General features: G+C 42.4%; 1 protein-coding gene across 1 annotated transcript in view; it reads left to right on the forward strand.

The window, feature by feature from the left end:
* The first annotated feature begins 1,697 nt into the window (after nucleotides 1-1,697).
* Nucleotides 1,698-19,320, forward strand: part of MAK16 (MAK16 homolog) — a 172,812-nt gene continuing 155,189 nt past the window's right edge. Inside the window, exon 1 of the mRNA XM_069213813.1 lies at nucleotides 1,698-1,830. Coding sequence (XP_069069914.1) covers nucleotides 1,816-1,830 — 15 coding nt within the window. The 5' untranslated portion in view covers nucleotides 1,698-1,815. The remainder of the gene's footprint in view (nucleotides 1,831-19,320) is intronic.

A 19,320-nucleotide genomic window follows, 5' to 3' on the forward strand; every position in this document is an offset into this window, starting at 1 on the left:
ACGATTTTGTTGCATGATATATAAATGTTTGTTAGTCTTTATTTTTCTGCTTCATCAATATGAATAAAGATAAAAGGAGCGAGTACTTATCTTGACTGCGAGCAGCAAGAAAAGAGGTCTTGTTGCTCTCAGTCAATATACTAATAGCTGTACTCGACGACCCATTGGTTGTTCCCCCATTGTGATGTCACTTTGTAGTTTTCCTTTCCCTTTTCTTGTGAAATGCAATTTTTACTATCTTGGCTGCTGTTAAAAAATTAAAGCAAGAAAAGGCTGCATAATATGAGCCTCCAGCCTTGTAATAAAATTTTCTCAGAATGAAAACGAAGTTATTATCATCCCATCAACATCAGGGTAGCAAAAAAAGGCTATAACATAGTATTCCCTGTCTGGCACAGCTAGCAGCATAGACAGGTTTAACAATATTTAACCGACACCTTCTTAGAAAGTAAAGTGATCGACTTTAAGTGTTATTCTTTGGCCAATAATGAAATTATGCTAATTTCCTAACATCAAAAGAACCTTGTCAACTGTTCATTCATTAGTTGTTTTGTGCAGCAGGGCGGGAGCAGGTGCTCCAGTTTAAATGTAAGGCTTGTCTATACTGAATGGACATCTTAGAATTGCATAGAACTGACCCACACGTTGAACCGCATTCTAGAAACGTATTTGGATTACGCTGCATTGGTACAAAAGGTTTCTATAGAACTTTATGAAGCAGTAGTACATATTGTGTTGGCTGTTTACCATAAACATATGTAGTTTAAACGCGATTGCCTTTTATCCATAAATATACACCGATTTATTTCCATGTGTTTACAATGCATTTTTTTCAGAGTGGCGTATTATTTAGAAATTTAAGTCGACTGTGAGAATGAAGCGGTCACGGCGGTGTGCCCTACGCTCAAAGTTGCAGCAATTGTATCTAAGCATGTAGCGAGTAGTAACCACCTTCACTGGTAAAAGCGAAGAAGGACATCGTCGGATTTGTCACCAACTTCTTTAACTTTTGTAAAAAAAACGTGTGTCTAGCGACTGAAAATGTCATTGCAAGGGTAGAGCAAACAGATACAAATCATAAACTCTATTTTTCTAGCCAAATACTTCTAGACATATTTTGATCAAAATAAACTAGTGCGGGTTTTTAAACAGAATATAAACAAGCACATGATATTAGAGTTGTTTTTCTTCCTAAAACTTGTAAGCAATTAATACTTGTAAAACCAACACGCTCACCGGAAGATTGCCTCAGAGACATTACACAGTAATATTTTTCTTTTTTTTGCGAAACCATTACTGAAGCGTCGTCATAGCTAAAAAAAAATAGAAAGAGGACATTCAAAGACAAGACGACTGCTGCTAATTACCATACGTTAGATGGAAATAGTATTCATCCTGGGTTTGGGTTGTTGTGGTATTTACCAAAGGTTCTACGTGCAGAATAGGAAAAGTCATTATTCACTAATATAATGTTTTCATATTTCTTCATGTTTCTTCCACATGGTGACATACCCTAACTTACGCACAGCACTGGGGTTGTTGTTTTTACGTTCATAAAATACTTTTGGGATTCACGCTGTATGGCGTCGCTTCGGAAATCTTCGACCACTTTTTTTCCCCTCCCTAGCACAAAATATCTCATTATTTCCATCCAGACTCCAGTAAACTGCTCAAGGTGAATGGAGGAACTGTTCGTTTCAAGATGGCGGACGCTTTTCTGGTTGTGTTTCGTGGGCGGTGTTTGATGCTTCGTACGCACGAGGGAAGAGTCACATTGAAGACTCCGGATAGAGTCGGCTACACACCGCCGCCAGCATGCAGCACGATGATGTAAGTTGGAATATATACGAAATATCATGGGGGTGTAATGGCACGGATTTTGTGATAGTATTAAACTAAAGTGTATCTGTTTTGAGACTAGACGATAACGCTGTGCCCGCAAGATGGGAAAGGGAGGGTGCGCAGACTTTTTTGCGTCTGGTAGACCGATAAGGCAGGTAGACTGGGATGGGTATTTTTGGATAGTGGTAAAGACAGTATGAGAGTACCAGGGGTTTATAAGGGTAGTGTTGGCTCTCCGATAGATACCATGAGAGTGGTAAGTGTTAGAGCGCTTGCCAGAGAGAACATGCTAGATAGAGACTATGCCAAGAGCGTTAGGAAGTGTGACCTGAGTGGATGGACACCTCAGACCATGTCAGCACTTACCACCACGTCAGTACACATTACTGCAGGTCATTACGGACACTGTTACCAGTCCTGAACTTTTGAGCTACAAATCATTGATGCCCAGGTTACTTGCTAGTCATCTTCATTACCTTCAGTCCTCTTCACAGTTATTACCAAAGATCTCAGCTGAAGGTATGCCCATGGTTCCAGGAACAAATGCATGGTCATATATCCCTGTAATGTGTATCAGAGCCTGATCACATTCCGGTAGTTGATGAATCGTTACACTTAGTCTCTCTCCTCTTTCTTTGAAGATATACCCCAGGCAAAACCTCAAGAGTTTATGATATTCTTTGGCCTTTGGAACATGAAAGAAGGTGTCTCCCAGATCCACTGTGCCCATTAAGGCACCCTTCAGAATCACCTGCACGATGTTTTGTAATGTTTCCATTTTGAAAGGTATCCTTTTGATCAATTTGTTTAGCTTCCGTACATTGATGGCCAATCTGAATTCCCCTTACGGCTTGGGAACCAGATAAATAATTGAATAACACCCCTTTCTTCTCTGTGGATCAGAACTGTTGCCTTCTTCACCATCAATTTTGGATTGAAGACATCATTGAATCTTTCTTATATTTTTGACGCAAGGAGTAACTGGTCCCCATCGCTGGGGTTATTGAACTTGATCTGATATCCTTTTCCTGGTGATCTTCAGGACCTAAACATCAGTAATGGATCTTTCCCAGACTGCCTTGAAATGCCTTAATTGACCTCCAGCCGAAAAGGTTATCCGTTTGGGCATAGTAAAAAACGCGGTGTTTTAGAAGGGGAAGTAGATTTCTTAATCTGCTGAGACTTATGTTTATAACCTTTCTTCTACAGTTTCCTGAAGTAACCAGACAATTGCTGTTGCAGCCAAATAGAAGGTTGTTGAAAAGAAGATTTTAAAGATGATTGAGTAGTTTAAACTGAAGATCTTGAATACTACTTTAATTATGCACAGTTTTTCCACATATAGTCTGTTGAACTTCTCGTCTAGTTCTGAATCATATAACTGCTTTCCCTCAAAAGGCAAGTGTAGAGCTGTTGACTTCTCGGTGAATCTATTCATGACTCTGTAAGAAACCGATTTAATCTTGCTGCAATATTGGAACCATCTGCCAAGGCTGAAGCATGGATGGTGTCAAATGCCTTGTCAGAGAGAATGTCTAACAGGTTCTCCATTGCTTCCAATAAGGTAGACCATTAAGCTCCATCTTCTACTGACTTAAATAGAGACTTATAATCAGGTATTAGCCGTTGATTAGTTGAAAATTTCTGCTCTAATTTCCATGTGGGCCACAGCATAGTTCTTCCCTGCAAAATCTTCCTGTCAGTCTGGCCCTTTCCTCATCTATCAAAGGACACCTACTAGCCTGACAACTAGGGAATCGGCTGCTAACGAAGTTGCAGAAAAGAAACAAAAAGCTACCTTATCCTTGATATGTTTAGTACAGTCCGTGTATTTAGAGTCTTCTCCCAGGACCAAACATATTTAACAACTTTTAGGTCCTATTTTGTAAAACATGTAGACAAATGAAGGAATGGATTCTTATGGAATGGAGATAAAACCTTAGGTAGAAATCCTATGTATGTATACAAAAAGAACCTCTCTTGAAGTAATTGCAAATGTAGTTTGTTCACTGATGCTTGTAGTATTCTGATGCAGTGCGTTTAAATTATGCCTCCTTAGAAAACCATCTTCCACGTCAACTGTTGTAGTTGTTTGAGCCAAGTGGTAGCCTAAAAAGTCGAGTAAGAACAATGTTTTAACTCAAGTTATTGCTCTAAATACTCTAGGATGGTTGATTCTTTTTAGATCTTCAGTGGATGACTTTGAGATGTGTCCTAAAATGGATGCTTATCTGTTTTATAAAGAGGTAGCAACAGCTGCCAAATGGGCTTGCATAGATGTTTAAGCCAATCATGACTTTTATAATCTCAAAATATATTTGTTGATATATTATACTTATGCCCAAAGTAATCCGTACATATTGTAATGTAATAGTTTGTGAAATGTTTCTTCTTCACTGCATGCACTAGTTTTCAGATATTGCACTTCTTTAAAAATACCCTCATATTATCCATTTAGGAAGCTGCAAGTAACCCAATTGTAAGATCTCAGATGCCAAATTCGTAGATTTAAGCAGAGTGGATTTATTTATGAGGTTTGTACAGTGTTACTCTAGCAGGTCTGCTTGATTAAGTGACTTGTATAATTAATGTACAAACATTTTCATAAGACAGGGGAATTATTTCTGTCAGGCCCACGTTTGAGATATGTGGACACTTGTCCTAGAATTAGGAATAATTTTGTGTATGATATACTGTACATGATGTAGATGGTCAGATGCACATGCAATTGTTCCAGCTAATATGTCCATGGAGAATTCCTTAGTGACTTGTTTGTGGCAGTGTAACTTCTGTCGCTTCTCTTGCTTGTTGCAGACACATCTGAGTGTGAAAGAATTTGTTGAGAATGCCTGTTTTGCTATCTCTTCTGGTGCACGAGGGTGAAAGTGTTGCACAGTCCTAGAAGATGTTCTGCTAGAAGATAAGTCTGTGCTCAGTGCCAAATCTGTTGTCCTGGACAGCGGAAGAGAGCGTGCCTCTTTTTTGCAATCCTAAAGCATTGTTGTCATGTTGTCCTGCATGGTAGCATTAGTTTGTTGTATGATATCTTTTGGGACCTAATCTTGCTTCTTGAAGCCACTGCCATCAGCTCCAGTAAATTGATATTCTTTGGGGTACCTTTCCTTGTATATTGGCTGTAAAAGGTCAGTTCTAACAGGTGTGCCTATATATGTTGCACCAGGAATGCACCTGCTGTAATGATCACCAGTGGCTGAGGTTCTGCATAAGCCTAGGACTCCAATTTGTTTGTTTCACCACTGGATTCATTGCTGTACGAGGGGGACTTCAAATTTCTTAGTGTATAGGGCCCCCAGAAGCGGTCCTGTCAATCACTCTAACCTATGTTGGCCTCGCGCTATAAAGCGCATCTTGCTGTCCTGCAGCGTGAGACAAGTCCAGGCAAAGACTGGGCCAAGAGCATACTCATCTGCGCCCGTCTGAGGCTGGGTTGGGCCCTTTCTCTTGGCCCCAGGATTTTGCCTTTTAGCTCTCTCTTCGGAGTGTTTAAAGTTCCTACTTTCCAGCATGGTGAAAAAGGCCCCTACTGCATGTCAGAAATCTGGCGATAAGGGGATTTGTCACTGTGCTGCAATTACTTCCCATTTTATCCCCGCAGTGGGTGCCGATTCCACAGAATTGGAAATAGTGGAAAGCCACATTGATGCAGTTCAAACATTAATGACAGCTAATGAGGATACAGCAACCCCTTGTCAGACAGCAGCGGTGGCTATCCTATTTAGTATTTCAGGCCCCGGCTCTCTTGTTCAATTCATCATTCCTAATAAGGATTCTCTTACTAATAACATTGTTGCCAGTTCAAATAATGATCCTTCACAGCCCTCCAAATCCCAAGTGGCTAAAAGGAAAAGGCGCAAACGGTTCATTTCAGAAAGATCCCATTGGCGTGAAAAAACCCATATAAAGCCTGATGATTCTCCTTCAGTAATGATTCCCTAGTTAGCACTGAAATAAAGGCAGCTTTCTTGGAAATATGCAAGCCGTTTTTTATGAACCTGGAGACCTCTTTGACATCTTTTCGTCTGGATGTAGTTTCCCAAATCAAGCAATTGGGTGATAAAAGGCACACGCTTTTATCCCAATGCCAGTCTAGGCTTATTACCGTGCACAAAACGACCTAGCCTGACTCTTCTATCGCAACAGCTTGTTCCGCACTCAGTAATGGTCCTCCTTGCCCAATGCCAGATAGTTTAGAGTCTCTACTGCCGGCGCAGTTAAACCCTCAGATTTGCTCCTACCAGAGCTCACAGTCACCACTTGATAAGCCATCAGCCCCATCGCAATGGTTTTTCCCGGTGTTAAAAATAATAATGGGTGCAGCTTGGCTTTAAATGATGAATGTGTGGGTCGTTTGCACATTCTTCCTGAGTGTAAGCCGTTTGTTAGTGTGTTGGAAGGGGTGCCATCAGTGCCCGCCAGGTGGGCAAGAGGATTGGCAAGGTTTAAAGAACAAAGTGGTCTGCTGGTGCTGTTTAAATACAGGTTGGCAGACTAGCTTTGCAGAAGATATCATTATGTTTAGAGGCGTTGGTTGGGTGGGGCCTTCGGCCTAGACCTCAAGAGGTGACTCTGTGGTGATAAACTTACGGCATCCAGCCCTGATTAGGCGTTTACTACATGGGTTGGACTATCCGCAGAAAGACCTGGACCCAATTAGTGCACTATCGTTGTGCTTCTATAAACTATCTTTGTTTCAACCCATGATTCAGAATCCTCCTGCTTGAGGCCCTGCCTCTCTGCCCCCACCTTTCTACAGAACTGCTTCACTGTCCTTGAGGGTCTTCCAGATGTGGAATGACTGGAGGAACTTGCAGCTTTGCTTTCATTGTCTGTATCCCCTCCTTCCTTCCCTCCTATGAGGGTGAATTAACTTGCGTTCCAATGCCCAATTTGGATACCCTCAGATGAATGTCCTGGAACATAGTAGGCATAAGGAATAAACTGCGTAGCAACGATTGGTTGGAAATTATTAAAGACTGACATTATTTGCTGTCAAGAGACCTGGAACTTAGAGGACTTTTTACATTGATGGTTTTCAATCGTTTTGCATGCTTGCCTTCCCATCTTTTCTGGCAGAGCTAAGGGGGGCCTGGGGGAATTGATCTTTCTTGAGAAAAGTCACCTTAGAGGGGTTTGGAAATTAATAAAATATCTACTTGTCCATGGGACAAGTTACTTTACAAATCTGCTTGTCCTGTAAATAAATCTACTCCTCCCTTTGGTGCCACATAGTGCAGTGACAAATTATGGCAGCAATCTCATTATATAAGAGCTCTGATACTAGCCTCTCTGATGATGCCAGGGCTCAAAATATAGTAGAGTTTGAAAACTAGCAATTCCCTTAGGGGCCTATTTATTAAGACATCACTCAGCATAGCAAGTTACCTTGCTGCGCTGCGTGATATGGAAAGGGCAGGAATGCACCATGCTCAAAACTGTATTGTGCATTTCTGTCTTCTCCCTACGCTGGTGCACAATGTGCTGGCCACCGCCAATGCAGACGACCTTGCACCATGGTGCAAGGTTGTCTGCTTTGTAAGCAAGATTTGTTTTGTGCGGAAAGGGTACTGTCCTGCAAAAATAACACAATCCTGAGAGGCATATTCCTCTTTCTCTGTGTGCTGCAGAATGTAGCACACAGACAAAGAGTCAGTAACAAGGAGAGCTAAAGATAGTTCTCCCCCAGGGGTAGGATTTTGACACATACCCAGGTCTACTAGTAATGGTCAATGTGGAAATGGGCCAAAATTAATGGGTGAATGCGTGGGAACACCCATACTCCAGCTATGCTATGCCTTCCCAGGGCAGAGTAATGCAACGCAGCGACTTGCACTGCGTTACATTACCATAGATTTATCAAGCCAGGCAAGGCCGTGCAAGGTTAGTCTAACTTAAGAGTTGTGTCACTCCGGCCCAAAGGGTAACGCAACTCTTGTTGATAAATATACCCCTTATTTTGCCACCTTTCTACAGATCTGCATACTGGGGCTGGAAGGAGCAGTGAGCCATAGTTCCAGGGTTGGAATGCCTTTTTGAGTCTGTGCAAACCTACTAACTTGCATGTTTTAGAGGTTTTCACCAGTTCTTCTCTGTTTTCCCATACTGAGAAAGGTTGGAAATTTACTCCTGAAAAGGCTAGAAGTAAAATCTCTTCCAGGATTGAGGAGGGGGTTGGCGGGAGTGTTTGGAGCGAATGAACTTGTAAACGCTAAACAGATTTTCACATGAGCAAATCTATGGATGCATATTTATATAATAAAATGCAAATATTATTGTAGGAGTACCATTTTCTGGCCTACTTCTGTAAATTATTGTGAATTAATGAAAGCTGGGAATCTAGGCTAATGCAAGGACATATACTATAAGTGCACTTGTGACTTTCTTTAAGAATTGGGTCCCTAAATAGGTCTGGTGTTAACCAAGATATTTTGTTTTTTATAAAATATTGTCCCTCTGTCTGTTGGCTGGCTTCACTGTGAGTGACAGCATTCTGATCTTTCACAAGGAGCATATCAGCATGCAAAGTAGTTTTGTTCAGTATAAAGGACTACTGCAGCAATGTGTGCTTTTTGAGACCAAAAAATATTTTTGCTTTTGCCAGTGTTTGTTATAATAATAAGGACTCAACAGCTTCTACAACAGTAATGTTTTACCAAAATCATATCAAAACAAAACTAGCATTGACAAAACCAAAATGTTGACTACCTCTATCAGACCTTCTGGCTTTGCCAATGCTTGTTTATGTCCATGTTTCCCATAATCTTATTGAAAATAATTTTCCATTATGCATAGTTTTTGGAAATACTAGTGCGCATCCAGATATTTTAATTGAAATGGTATCAAACATTCCTCAGGAGTTTTAGGATAATGGTTTTATTTCAGGTTGCATTTTTTTGTTAACATTTTAATTTGAAAGCAAAGAACCATCAATCTTGCTTTCAAGCATCTGCAAATATTTGCATCTTCTCAGAGAGCATTCTTGGAGCATTATACAGGGAGTGCAGAATTATTAGGCAAATGAGTATTTTGACCACATCATCCTCTTTATGCATGTTGTCTTACTCCAAGCTGTATAGGCTCGAAAGCCTACTACCAATTAAGCATATTAGGTGATGTGCATCTCTGTAATGAGAAGGGGTGTGGTCTAATGACATCAACACCCTATATCAGGTGTGCATAATTATTAGGCAACTTCCTTTCCTTTGGCAAAATGGGTCAAAAGAAGGACTTGACAGGCTCAGAAAAGTCCAAAATAGTGAGATATCTTGCAGAGGGATGCAGCACTCTTAAAATTGCAAAGCTTCTGAAGCGTGATCATCGAACAATCAAGCGTTTCATTCAAAATAGTCAACAGGGTCGCAAGAAGCGTGTGGAAAAACCAAGGCGCAAAATAACTGCCCATGAACTGAGAAAAGTCAAGCGTGCAGCTGCCACGATGCCACTTGCCACCAGTTTGGCCATATTTCAGAGCTGCAACATCACTGGAGTGCCCAAAAGCACAAGGTGTGCAATACTCAGTGACATGGCCAAGGTAAGAAAGGCTGAAAGACGACCACCACTGAACAAGACACACAAGCTGAAACGTCAAGACTGGGCCAAGAAATATCTCAAGACTGATTTTTCTAAGGTTTTATGGACTGATGAAATGAGAGTGAGTCTTGATGGGCCAGATGGATGGGCCCGTGGCTGGATTGGTAAAGGGCAGAGAGCTCCAGTCCGACTCAGACGCCAGCAAGGTGGAGGTGGAGTACTGGTTTGGGCTGGTATCATCAAAGATGAGCTTGTGGGGCCTTTTCGGGTTGAGGATGGAGTCAAGCTCAACTCCCAGTCCTACTGCCAGTTCCTGGAAGACACCTTCTTCAAGCAGTGGTACAGGAAGAAGTCTGCATCCTTCAAGAAAAACATGATTTTCATGCAGGACAATGCTCCATCACACGCGTCCAAGTACTCCACAGCGTGGCTGGCAAGAAAGGGTATAAAAGAAGGAAATATAATGACATGGCCTCCTTGTTCACCTGATCTGAACCCCATTGAGAACCTGTGGTCCATCATCAAATGTGAGATTTACAAGGAGGGAAAACAGTACACCTCTCTGAACAGTGTCTGGGAGGCTGTGGTTGCTGCTGCACGCAATGTTGATGGTGAACAGATCAAAACACTGACAGAATCCATGGATGGCAGGCTTTTGAGTGTCCTTGCAAAGAAAGGTGGCTATATTGGTCACTGATTTGTTTTTGTTTTGTTTTTGAATGTCAGAAATGTATATTTGTGAATGTTGAGATGTTATATTGGTTTCACTGGTAATAATAAATAATTTAAATGGGTATATATATTTTTTTTTGTTAAGTTGCCTAATAATTATGCACAGTAATAGTCACCTGCACACACATATATCCCCCTAACATAGCTAAAACTAAAAACAAACTAAAAACTACTTCCAAAAATATTCAGCTTTGATATTAATGAGTTTTTTGGGTTCATTGAGAACATGGTTGTTGTTCAATAATAAAATTAATCCTCAAAAATACAACTTGCCTAATAATTCTGCACTCCCTGTATGTAGCCTCACAGTGGTAAACTTTGCAAACGTGTGTGCGTATTTTTATGCTGGAGCCTTTGTCAGTAGTGCAAGTCTGAGCTTACAGCATTTCCTTAGAGTGCTCACCTTAATAATAAAAGCTTTGTGTTAATAAACCATAATATAAGTACGAACAACATTAACATATGGACACAAATACTACCTAGGCTGAAGACAGTGCCCTTCCCTGATCTATAATGTGGTACTGTAAACTGGCGGCCAAGGGGTTTGTGCTGTAGGGTGTTGGGACTAATTGTCTCAAGGACAAAATAAACATAAAAACTTGTTGTCCGTGACCCCAACCAATATCTCCTGGGTGTAGGGCTATGGGGATTCCACACCACTGCCTTAAAGTGGAATTGATCTCTTGTACCTCATGTGCTCAAATTCTGCGGTTACTAATTTCTGGATGTTGTGTTAATTTTTATTTTAATTATTTTGTTACAACTCCCTTATCAGATCCATAGGATGGTTATCTGATTATCTTGTTATCTGATTGTCTTATAGATGGTTGGCTTTAACATCCTCACCTGTTGCTTTGGTGGTGATTGTGTGTGGGGTTACCAATTTTTCAGAAGATAATCTGATCCACTTTACACACACCCCACATGGGGAAGCCCTGTACAAAGAAATGTGATTTTTTTTTAGTTCTGATTTTTTAATTTTTTTATTTTTTTTATTTTTTACAAATTTGATTCCACTCTGCCAACTATTATTGACTTGAAACTGTTAAAAAATTTTACCTTATTATGCTCTCCATGCACAGTGTACCGTCTATCCAGGTTCTCTTATTGCCCCCTCCATTTTAAGTTATCACAACCCAAATGTTTTAGTTTTGTCCTGCCCCTACTTCTAACCTGCAGAAGAAGAACACCTCTGCCCTAGTGTTTTCCAACAATAAGGCTATTTGCCTTAGATGTGACAACGTTGATCATAGTGAGTTTTTGCAAAAGTTAATTTCTGAGCAGTACAGCAACTGTTTGTCTAATGAGGCTAACTATGGACAGGTTGTGGAGGATTTACTGGGAATCTGTCAACATGCATCAAGCCTGCTGGTATTTCGACCACTGTATAGGGAACCCCACCCCTTTAAATGGTTTAACTCTAGCTGTACTATAGCTCTAAAATGGCTAAAGCAGGCTCTAAAAGCATTTCCTCATAACATGGCCCAAGTTGGAGTACTGCGGGCTTTGTATAATGCTGCCGTAGAGGCTAAAAAATTGGATATTAGGAAGCAGGCCTAGGACGATCTACATGCAGCCCCCGCTCTTAAATATACAAGGGCTTTCTGGGAAGTTATTAACATACTCTATTTCTCAGACGATAATCAGCCCAAATTGGAATGCCATATTCTAGTTTAGGAATGTGTTGAGTATTTTTCTAAAATCTTTAGTGATGAGGATCTCCCCTAAACCACAGCAGTAGTTCCAGTCCCACCCTAGTATAGATAATCTCACCTTATGCAATGCCATTAATATCAATGCAGTAACCAGAGCCATTTTAAAATCATCCCCCGGTTAGGCGTCTGGTCTGGATGGGGTTCCTGTCAATGTTTTCAGACAGAATCCCTCCTTTTGGGGGTCCTCTGTTAACAAATGTTTTGAGTAAAGCAGTAGGAGGAGACATTAGCAACACCTGGAGGGAATCAGTACTGGTACCCATCTTTAAACAAGCATTTGCAATGCACTAGGGTCTCGCGTTTGTCAGAGTTACAGCTATTACCAGTTGTAAACTCCCAACCAGATTTTTCTTGAAAAAAACAGCACGATTGCGCTGCTACAGTTCACTCGTAATTAAATCTATGGGCAAAAGTGCAATTATGTACGTAACCGGCAAAAGTGCAATTAACTGTGTAACCGGGTCGCTATTATGCAAAGCGCTCGACTTCTGCCAAGCGAGATCGCGCTGCAAAATTAGAGAAAAAGTAGTCCACAAACCTGATGGGGAAACAGCAAGCCTTGCATGTTTTCTGTACTTGGTCGCTGCGCTCAGAGTGCTGACCACCGGAACCACTAATGAAAGCAAGCAGATTCTAACAGGCAAGCCCACGAACCAATGAAAGACACTGACATGACGTGGACGGGTCTCCGAGCCCTTTGCTAATTCCTAAAGCGTCTCGCGATATGTATGCGCAAGCGCATGCGATGCAGGCTCGACCCTAAAAAGGGAACAGGAACCAGCCTTCATTTTATAGGTCTACCTCTCTCTCTCTGGATTCCTCGGTTAAGATCTTAGGGTGGGCCATTCTCCACCTCCTAGTGGATTGGGCTATTGATACGTTTTTTTTTTCTGAGGCCCAGTATGATCTCTGCCCGGGAGTTAGAGCAAATGAGCAAACTTTGAATCATCTCATGATGGGCGTGGGGTGGGGGGGGCTGTGGGGTGTGGTGGGGTGGGGGTGTTGGGGTTAGGTTTTTTTTTTATTTTTTTTTTTTTATTTATACACAGACCAGGGGCGAGGCATTCTACATGACCTTTATGGACCTTTCAAGTGCCTTTGACTTGGTGGACGGGAACAAGATGGGGCTAATGATGGGGGAAGCCAGGATTAATCTTTCCCTGATTGATTTCTTAAAACGTTTGCACTGGGGTGCCAAGGTGCAGGTTTGCTACAGGACATATGGTGATTGTACCCGCTTTTTTAATTTTAACAAGGGCGTAAAAGGGTTGCCTATTAGCCCCCTTTGTATTTCTTTTTTATATTAATGCCCTCGAGAAGGAGCTGGTGGCAAGAGGTAAAGATCTTCCAAGATTTTGAAACCGCGTCATTCCAGTTTTACTCTACGTGGGCGAAGCAGTCTTAAGCACCTTCACAGCTAATAGTCTGCAGCTACTGCTGGGCATTTTTTATGAATTTATTTGGGGGGGTGAGAGGGTGGTAATAGTATTTTGTTTTGTTTTACAGACCAGGGGCGAGGCATTCTACATGGCCTTTATGGACCTTTCAAGTGCCTTAGACCTAGTGGACAGGGGCAAGATGGGGCTAATGATGCGGCAAGCTGGGATTAATCTTGCCCTAATTGATTTATTAAAACGTTTGCACTGCGGTACCAAGATGCAGGTTTGGTATAGGACATATGGTGATTGTACCCTCTTTTTTTAATTCTAACAAGGGCGTAAGACGGTTGCATATTAGCCCCCTTTTTATTTCTTTTTTATATTAATACCCTCGTGAAGGAGCTGGTGGCAAGAGGTAAAGATCTTAAGATTTTGAAACCGCATCATACCAGTTTTGCTCTACGCTGGCGAAGCAGTCTTAACCACCTGCGCTGCTAATAGTCTCCAGCTATAGCTGGGCATTTTGAATGATTTTATAGGGGAGCTTAATTTGAAAATCAACCACCAAAATCTCACACCAAATGTGGCCTTAAGAACATCCGTTCCCTCTCTCATTACATATTAGGGACTCCCATTTCTAAAGTATCCAACTTAAATTACTTAGGGATTCTGATGTCCGCCGATTTGATTTGGGGTAATGTTTTGTTCCAGAGAGCAGGCAAATTTCAAGGCGCAGTCAATTCAGTTTTTAGGTTTTCAAAAAGACTTGGTAATAAACCCTTTAGAGTGCTTATTTCTCTTCATAAGAGCAAGTGCATTTCCCAGGGGACCTGTGGGACCGATGTTTGGGGTTACTCTTTGGGCAAACAATAGAGAACATATTTCTGTGTTGGTTACTTGCTCTGCCTGGGAACCCAGCCAGCCTTATTACTAGTTTAGAAGCCAGTTTGGCCTTCATTTTGTACATAGTTCAGGTAGCCCTGGGGTTAATATGGTTAAAGATTTGGCTCTTGCCCCACCCTGCTCTCTCTCTTAGCTGATTCTTACAGACCGCCTTAGACAAGACCACGTGGTCTCAATCCCTTGGCTTTCGTATGTCCAAAAGACCTTCTCGGTCTTAGGGCTGTTCATACTTTTCCTTTGTCCACACAAAATAAATGGGAGCTCGAAAAATTTGGTGAAATCGCTTTTTTTTTCTGCCAGAACCCAACTCAGACTTGCAAAATGCCAGACAATGTTGCCTGCTATTTAGATTTAAAGCAGGTTCAGGGTGTGGAACCCAATCTTATTTGGGTCACAAACTCGCAACATAGATAGCTTTTGATTAGGCACCTTGCACCACTTGGTAGTTCATCCCAGACAGGGGTTGTAGTTTTTCATCTTACCCCATTAGCCCTGTGATGACATTTCTATGGAAACGCTGGCCCATTTAATTTTTTTCTGTGGTTTTTATTCTAGGGTAAAGGAGCTTTTTTTTTTTTTTTTATATATTTTTTTTATCATCCTTTGCTGCAAAGCTTTGGCTCTAGTTCTTTTATTGCTTGTCTGCATCGTCTCCAGTTGTGTGCTTCTGTTTTAGGTTATGTATGTCAAGATTTTAAAATTGGGAAAGCTGCAACCCTTACCAGCATTTGATGTTTAAGGGCCTCATTATGAGTTTGATGCCTTTCCACGGTGTGGTCCCTGCCATGGAAAGGATGGCGGAAAGCTGAGTTGTAATCAGCTAGGCAGCGCTGAGTTCAGGGCCATCCTGGCTGAGTACAGCTCAGGCTGCTGTCACAACATCGGGAACCATGTTCCAGGCGGGTAGGGCAGTCTTTATGCGGGCTCGGCCGCCAGGGTTATAATGTGATGATCGGACCACCACAGTTGCGGCAGTCTCAAAGCTTTGTAATCGGGCCCTAAGTCACTCTCCTATTATAACTGGATCTACATTTTTGACACTAGGCTTTTTGTAGCCTGTGCTATCATTTTATTTTTATTGTATTGTTAAATGACAGCGAAGCTGCTGGACGTCCTGTGTCTTTATTGAATGAACCGTTTTGTTATGATTTTTAACTCATTGACTCCCAAGCCTTTTCTTTGGCTATTTGGGGTAGTTTGCGCTTAGTCTCCTGTAACTTTTTGACCACATAAACTATCCACGCCAAATGTGCGTCCTTTTTTCCAACGTCCTGGGGATTTTAAAGGTACCCAGGGTTTGTGGATTCCCCTGAAGGGGACTGAGAAATTAGCCAAAATACAGCAACAATTTGTTTTTATGGGGAAAAGATGCTGCAGAAGAAATCATTTGTGTTTTCCCTGCAAATGGCATTAACAAAGGGTGGACGTGCTAAAATCACCGTGTCCCCAGCTTTCATGAACAGGCAGACTTGAATTAGAAAAGCAAACTTTTCAACTCAGCTTTGGCATTTTACTGAGACACAGACCATTTTTCTTATGTTCTGTGCTTTCAACCTCTTTACGGTTAGTGCTAGAAATGGGTGTGAAACCAATAGTGGATCCTGGAGAGCTATACATTTATGAAAAGCAGACAAAATTCTGAATTCAGCAATGGCCATTTGTGTAGCTCCTTCAAGGCTTTCCTATAGAAAGTCACAGTTGAGAATTGTTTTTTAAATTGAGTTATTAAAAAACAGCTATTTGTGCCTACATTTTCATCTGTAACTACTAACTATGGCAGATTTTCAAAAGCAATATGCCGCTGAGTCTGCTGGCCCTTTCTGCTTGCAGGAATATATAGGGCTTGTAGGTTCACCAAGCCCTATATATATATGTTCCCAGAGCCAATAACTAAGCTGCACCGTGCAAGGGTTTTTCATTGTGTACTGGGCATACAGCAATTCATTTGCTAAAATAGCAAGAGTGAAAAATAGGTATTAAGGAAACCTATTTATTTCTGAAATAGGCACAAGATATGGGGTTTAGAGGCAGTGGTTATTTGCACATCTCTCAATTTGGCTGTACCCATGCTAGCATATGAATTACAGGGCATTTACACACACTCTTACATTTGGAAGACGCAAATGCAGACAAAGACAATTGGTAATAGCACTTGTTCTGCTACTCTGTGTTTCCCCAAGTCTCCTGATGGAAATGGTACCTCTCTTGTGTGGGTAGACCTAGTGCCCTTTACAGGAAACGGCCTAGAACACGTGTGCAGTGCATTTTCCACCAAAAACTGACCCTCATTTTTCCAATGTGGGTAGCTGTAGATTTTGGACCCTACCTCAGTTGGCACCTAGGGAAACCTAGCCTACCTGTACATTTTTTAAAACTAGACACCTAGGGGAATCCAGGACGGTGTGACTTTCTTGGATTCCATTAGGTTTTCTTACCCACAGTGTCCTGCAAACCTGACACTTTTCCTGAAATCACCTACTTTCCTTACATTTCTGTGATGGAAACTTCTAGAATCTGCAGCAATCCACAACATTCCTACTACGAAGCATTGCCCTACCTGTGCCAATAAAAATGCTTCCCCACCTGTCTGGCTGTTCCTAGTGTCACAACATTTAAGGATCAAGGCAAGAACAGTGGGAGCATGTGCGTTGAGACACCTATTGACCACAGTTAAATCTGTTCCTGTGGCTGACACTTTGCCCAGCCACACAGGTGGGGCAGCGTTTTTGTTGGTGCAGGTGGGGAAATCGACGTGGGTGATTCCTGCACATTCCATAAGTTTCCTTCACAGAAATTTAGGAAAAATGTGTGACTTCAGGCAAAGTTGGAGATTTGCAGGGCATTGTGGGAAAGAAAATGGTGTGGAGTGCATTTTAATCACACCACCCTGGACTTCCCCAGATGTCTACTTTTCAGAAGTGACTTGGTCTGGTAGTTTTTCCAGGTAGAAGCCTACCCAAGCCCAAAAAGTGCATCCGCTCAATGTTGCAAGAGGGACGATATTGGGATTTAACCAAGCTATGCTTGCCCATATGTTAAATCAACCCCCAAAAGAGTAAAATCTCCTTTTTCTTGCCATTGGGATGAGATGTTATAGTCAGCAGGGTGGGAATAAAGACTGTACCCATTTTTTGGGGGTGAGGCATTGACCGGGCCATGATGGCCCGCTCCACCCCTACACTAAGTAAATAAAAAAATCTGTGGTGTCCTAGTGGGCTCTGTTTCCCCCATACCCCCCCAGTCATGACCCAACTCACACTAAATAAACAAAAACATTTGTGGTGTCCTAGTGGACTTTCTGCACCCCAGGGAGGGGGGGGGGAGAAGATCAGGGATTTATTGATCCCATTTGCCCCCTAGGGCAGATAGTGTGCCACTTTTTTTGGGTGGGGGGGTGGAGACATTGACAAGACCATCATGGCCTGGCCCCACCCCATACTAATGATTAAAAAAAAATAAAAAAATCTCTGAGAATGCCCCCTGAGCACCGACGCAGGAAAAGCGAAATGAGCCAATCGGCTCATTTCAGTTTTATTGAAATGATGTTATCGCATCGCACCTGCTAATCATCATTTCAATGAAAACGCAAAAGAGCCTCGGGAGGTGAGGAACTTGTTCTCCACTGCTCGAGTCTGTTCTTGGGGAAAGGAAATCTCTCTGTCCGCACCAGAGGGATTTCCTGCTGGTGTGCAGAGGACCGGCAGGGGCGTCCTTCCCACCTTTTTTTTCTTTTTTTTTCTTTTATGGCCTTGTGCAGAATAAAAGTTGTTTGACTAACTGTTCCACCACTGGTATCCATTCTGTACTCTGGATGAGAACACAAGATCCTCCTAGGCACCAATCACTTAACACCATTCCAAATTGATTTATAGAGCGCACATTATCACCCTAGGAGGTATCCAGGCACTCTGAGTTGTGACTGCAAGCTGGTTCGGTTATTCCTCAAAGAGCCAAGTCTTTTTCTGTTCCTCCTGAATTCGGTGAGGGTTGGTGTAGGAAGTTGGCTCTGTATGCACTATTTCAAAGTAAGGAATAGTATGCACAGAGTCCAAGGGTTCCCCTTAGAGGTAAGGTAGTGGCAAAAAGAGATAATACTAATGCTCTATTTTGTGGTAGTGTGGTCGAGCAGTAGGCTTATCAAAGGAGTAGTGTTAAGAATTTGTTGTACATACACACAGGCAATAAATGAGGAACACACACTCAGAGACAAATCCAGCCAATAGGTTTTGTTATAGAAAAATATATTTTCTTAGTTTATTTTAAGAACCACAGGTTCAAATTCTACATGTAATATCTCATTTGAAAGGTATTGCAGGTAAGTACTTCAGGAACTTTAAATCATTACATTAGCATGTATACTTTTTACATAAAACACAATAAGCTGTTTTAAAAGTGGACACTTAGTGCAATTTTCACAGTTCCTGGGGGAGGTAAGTTTTTGTTAGTTTTCACAGGTAAGTAAGTCACTTACAGGTTTCAGTTTTTGGTCCAAGGTAGCCCACCGTTGGGGGTTCAGAGCAACCCCAAAGTTATCACACCAGCAGCTCAGGGCCGGTCAGGTGCAAAGGTCAAAGAGGTGCCCAAAACACATAGGCTATAATGGAGAGAAGGGGGTGCCTCGGTTCCGGTCTGCCAGCAGGTAAGTACCCGCGTCTTCGGAGGGCAGACCAGGGGGGTTTTGTAGGGCACCGGGGGGGACACAAGTCCACACAGAAAGTACACCCTCAGCAGCGCGGGGGCGGCCGGGTGCAGTGTGCAAACAAGCGTCGGGTTTCCTTTAGTTTTCAATGGGAGACCAAGGGGTCTCTTCAGCGATGCAGGCAGGCAATGGGGGGGCTCCTCGGGGTAGCCACCACCTGGGCAAGGGAGAGGGCCTCCTGGGGGTCACTCCTGCACAGAAGTTCCGTTTCTTTAGGGGCTGGGGGCTGCGGGTGCAGGGTCTTTTCCAGCCGTCGGGAAATGGAGTTCAGACAGTCGCGGTCAGGGGGAGCCTGGGGATTCCTTCTGCAGGCGTCGCTGTGGGGGCTCAGGGGGTACAACTTTGGTTACTCACAGTCGTAGAGTCGCCGGAGGGTCCTCCCTGAGTTGGTTGTTCTCCACCAGTCGAGTCGGGGTCGCCGGGTGCAGTGTTGCAAGTCTCACGCTTCTTGCGGGGAGTTGCAGGGGTCTTTCAATCTGCTACTTGAACAAAGTTGCAGTTC

Source organism: Pleurodeles waltl, chromosome 11, assembly GCF_031143425.1.
Source record: "Pleurodeles waltl isolate 20211129_DDA chromosome 11, aPleWal1.hap1.20221129, whole genome shotgun sequence".
NCBI classification, from domain to species: domain Eukaryota; kingdom Metazoa; phylum Chordata; class Amphibia; order Caudata; family Salamandridae; genus Pleurodeles; species Pleurodeles waltl.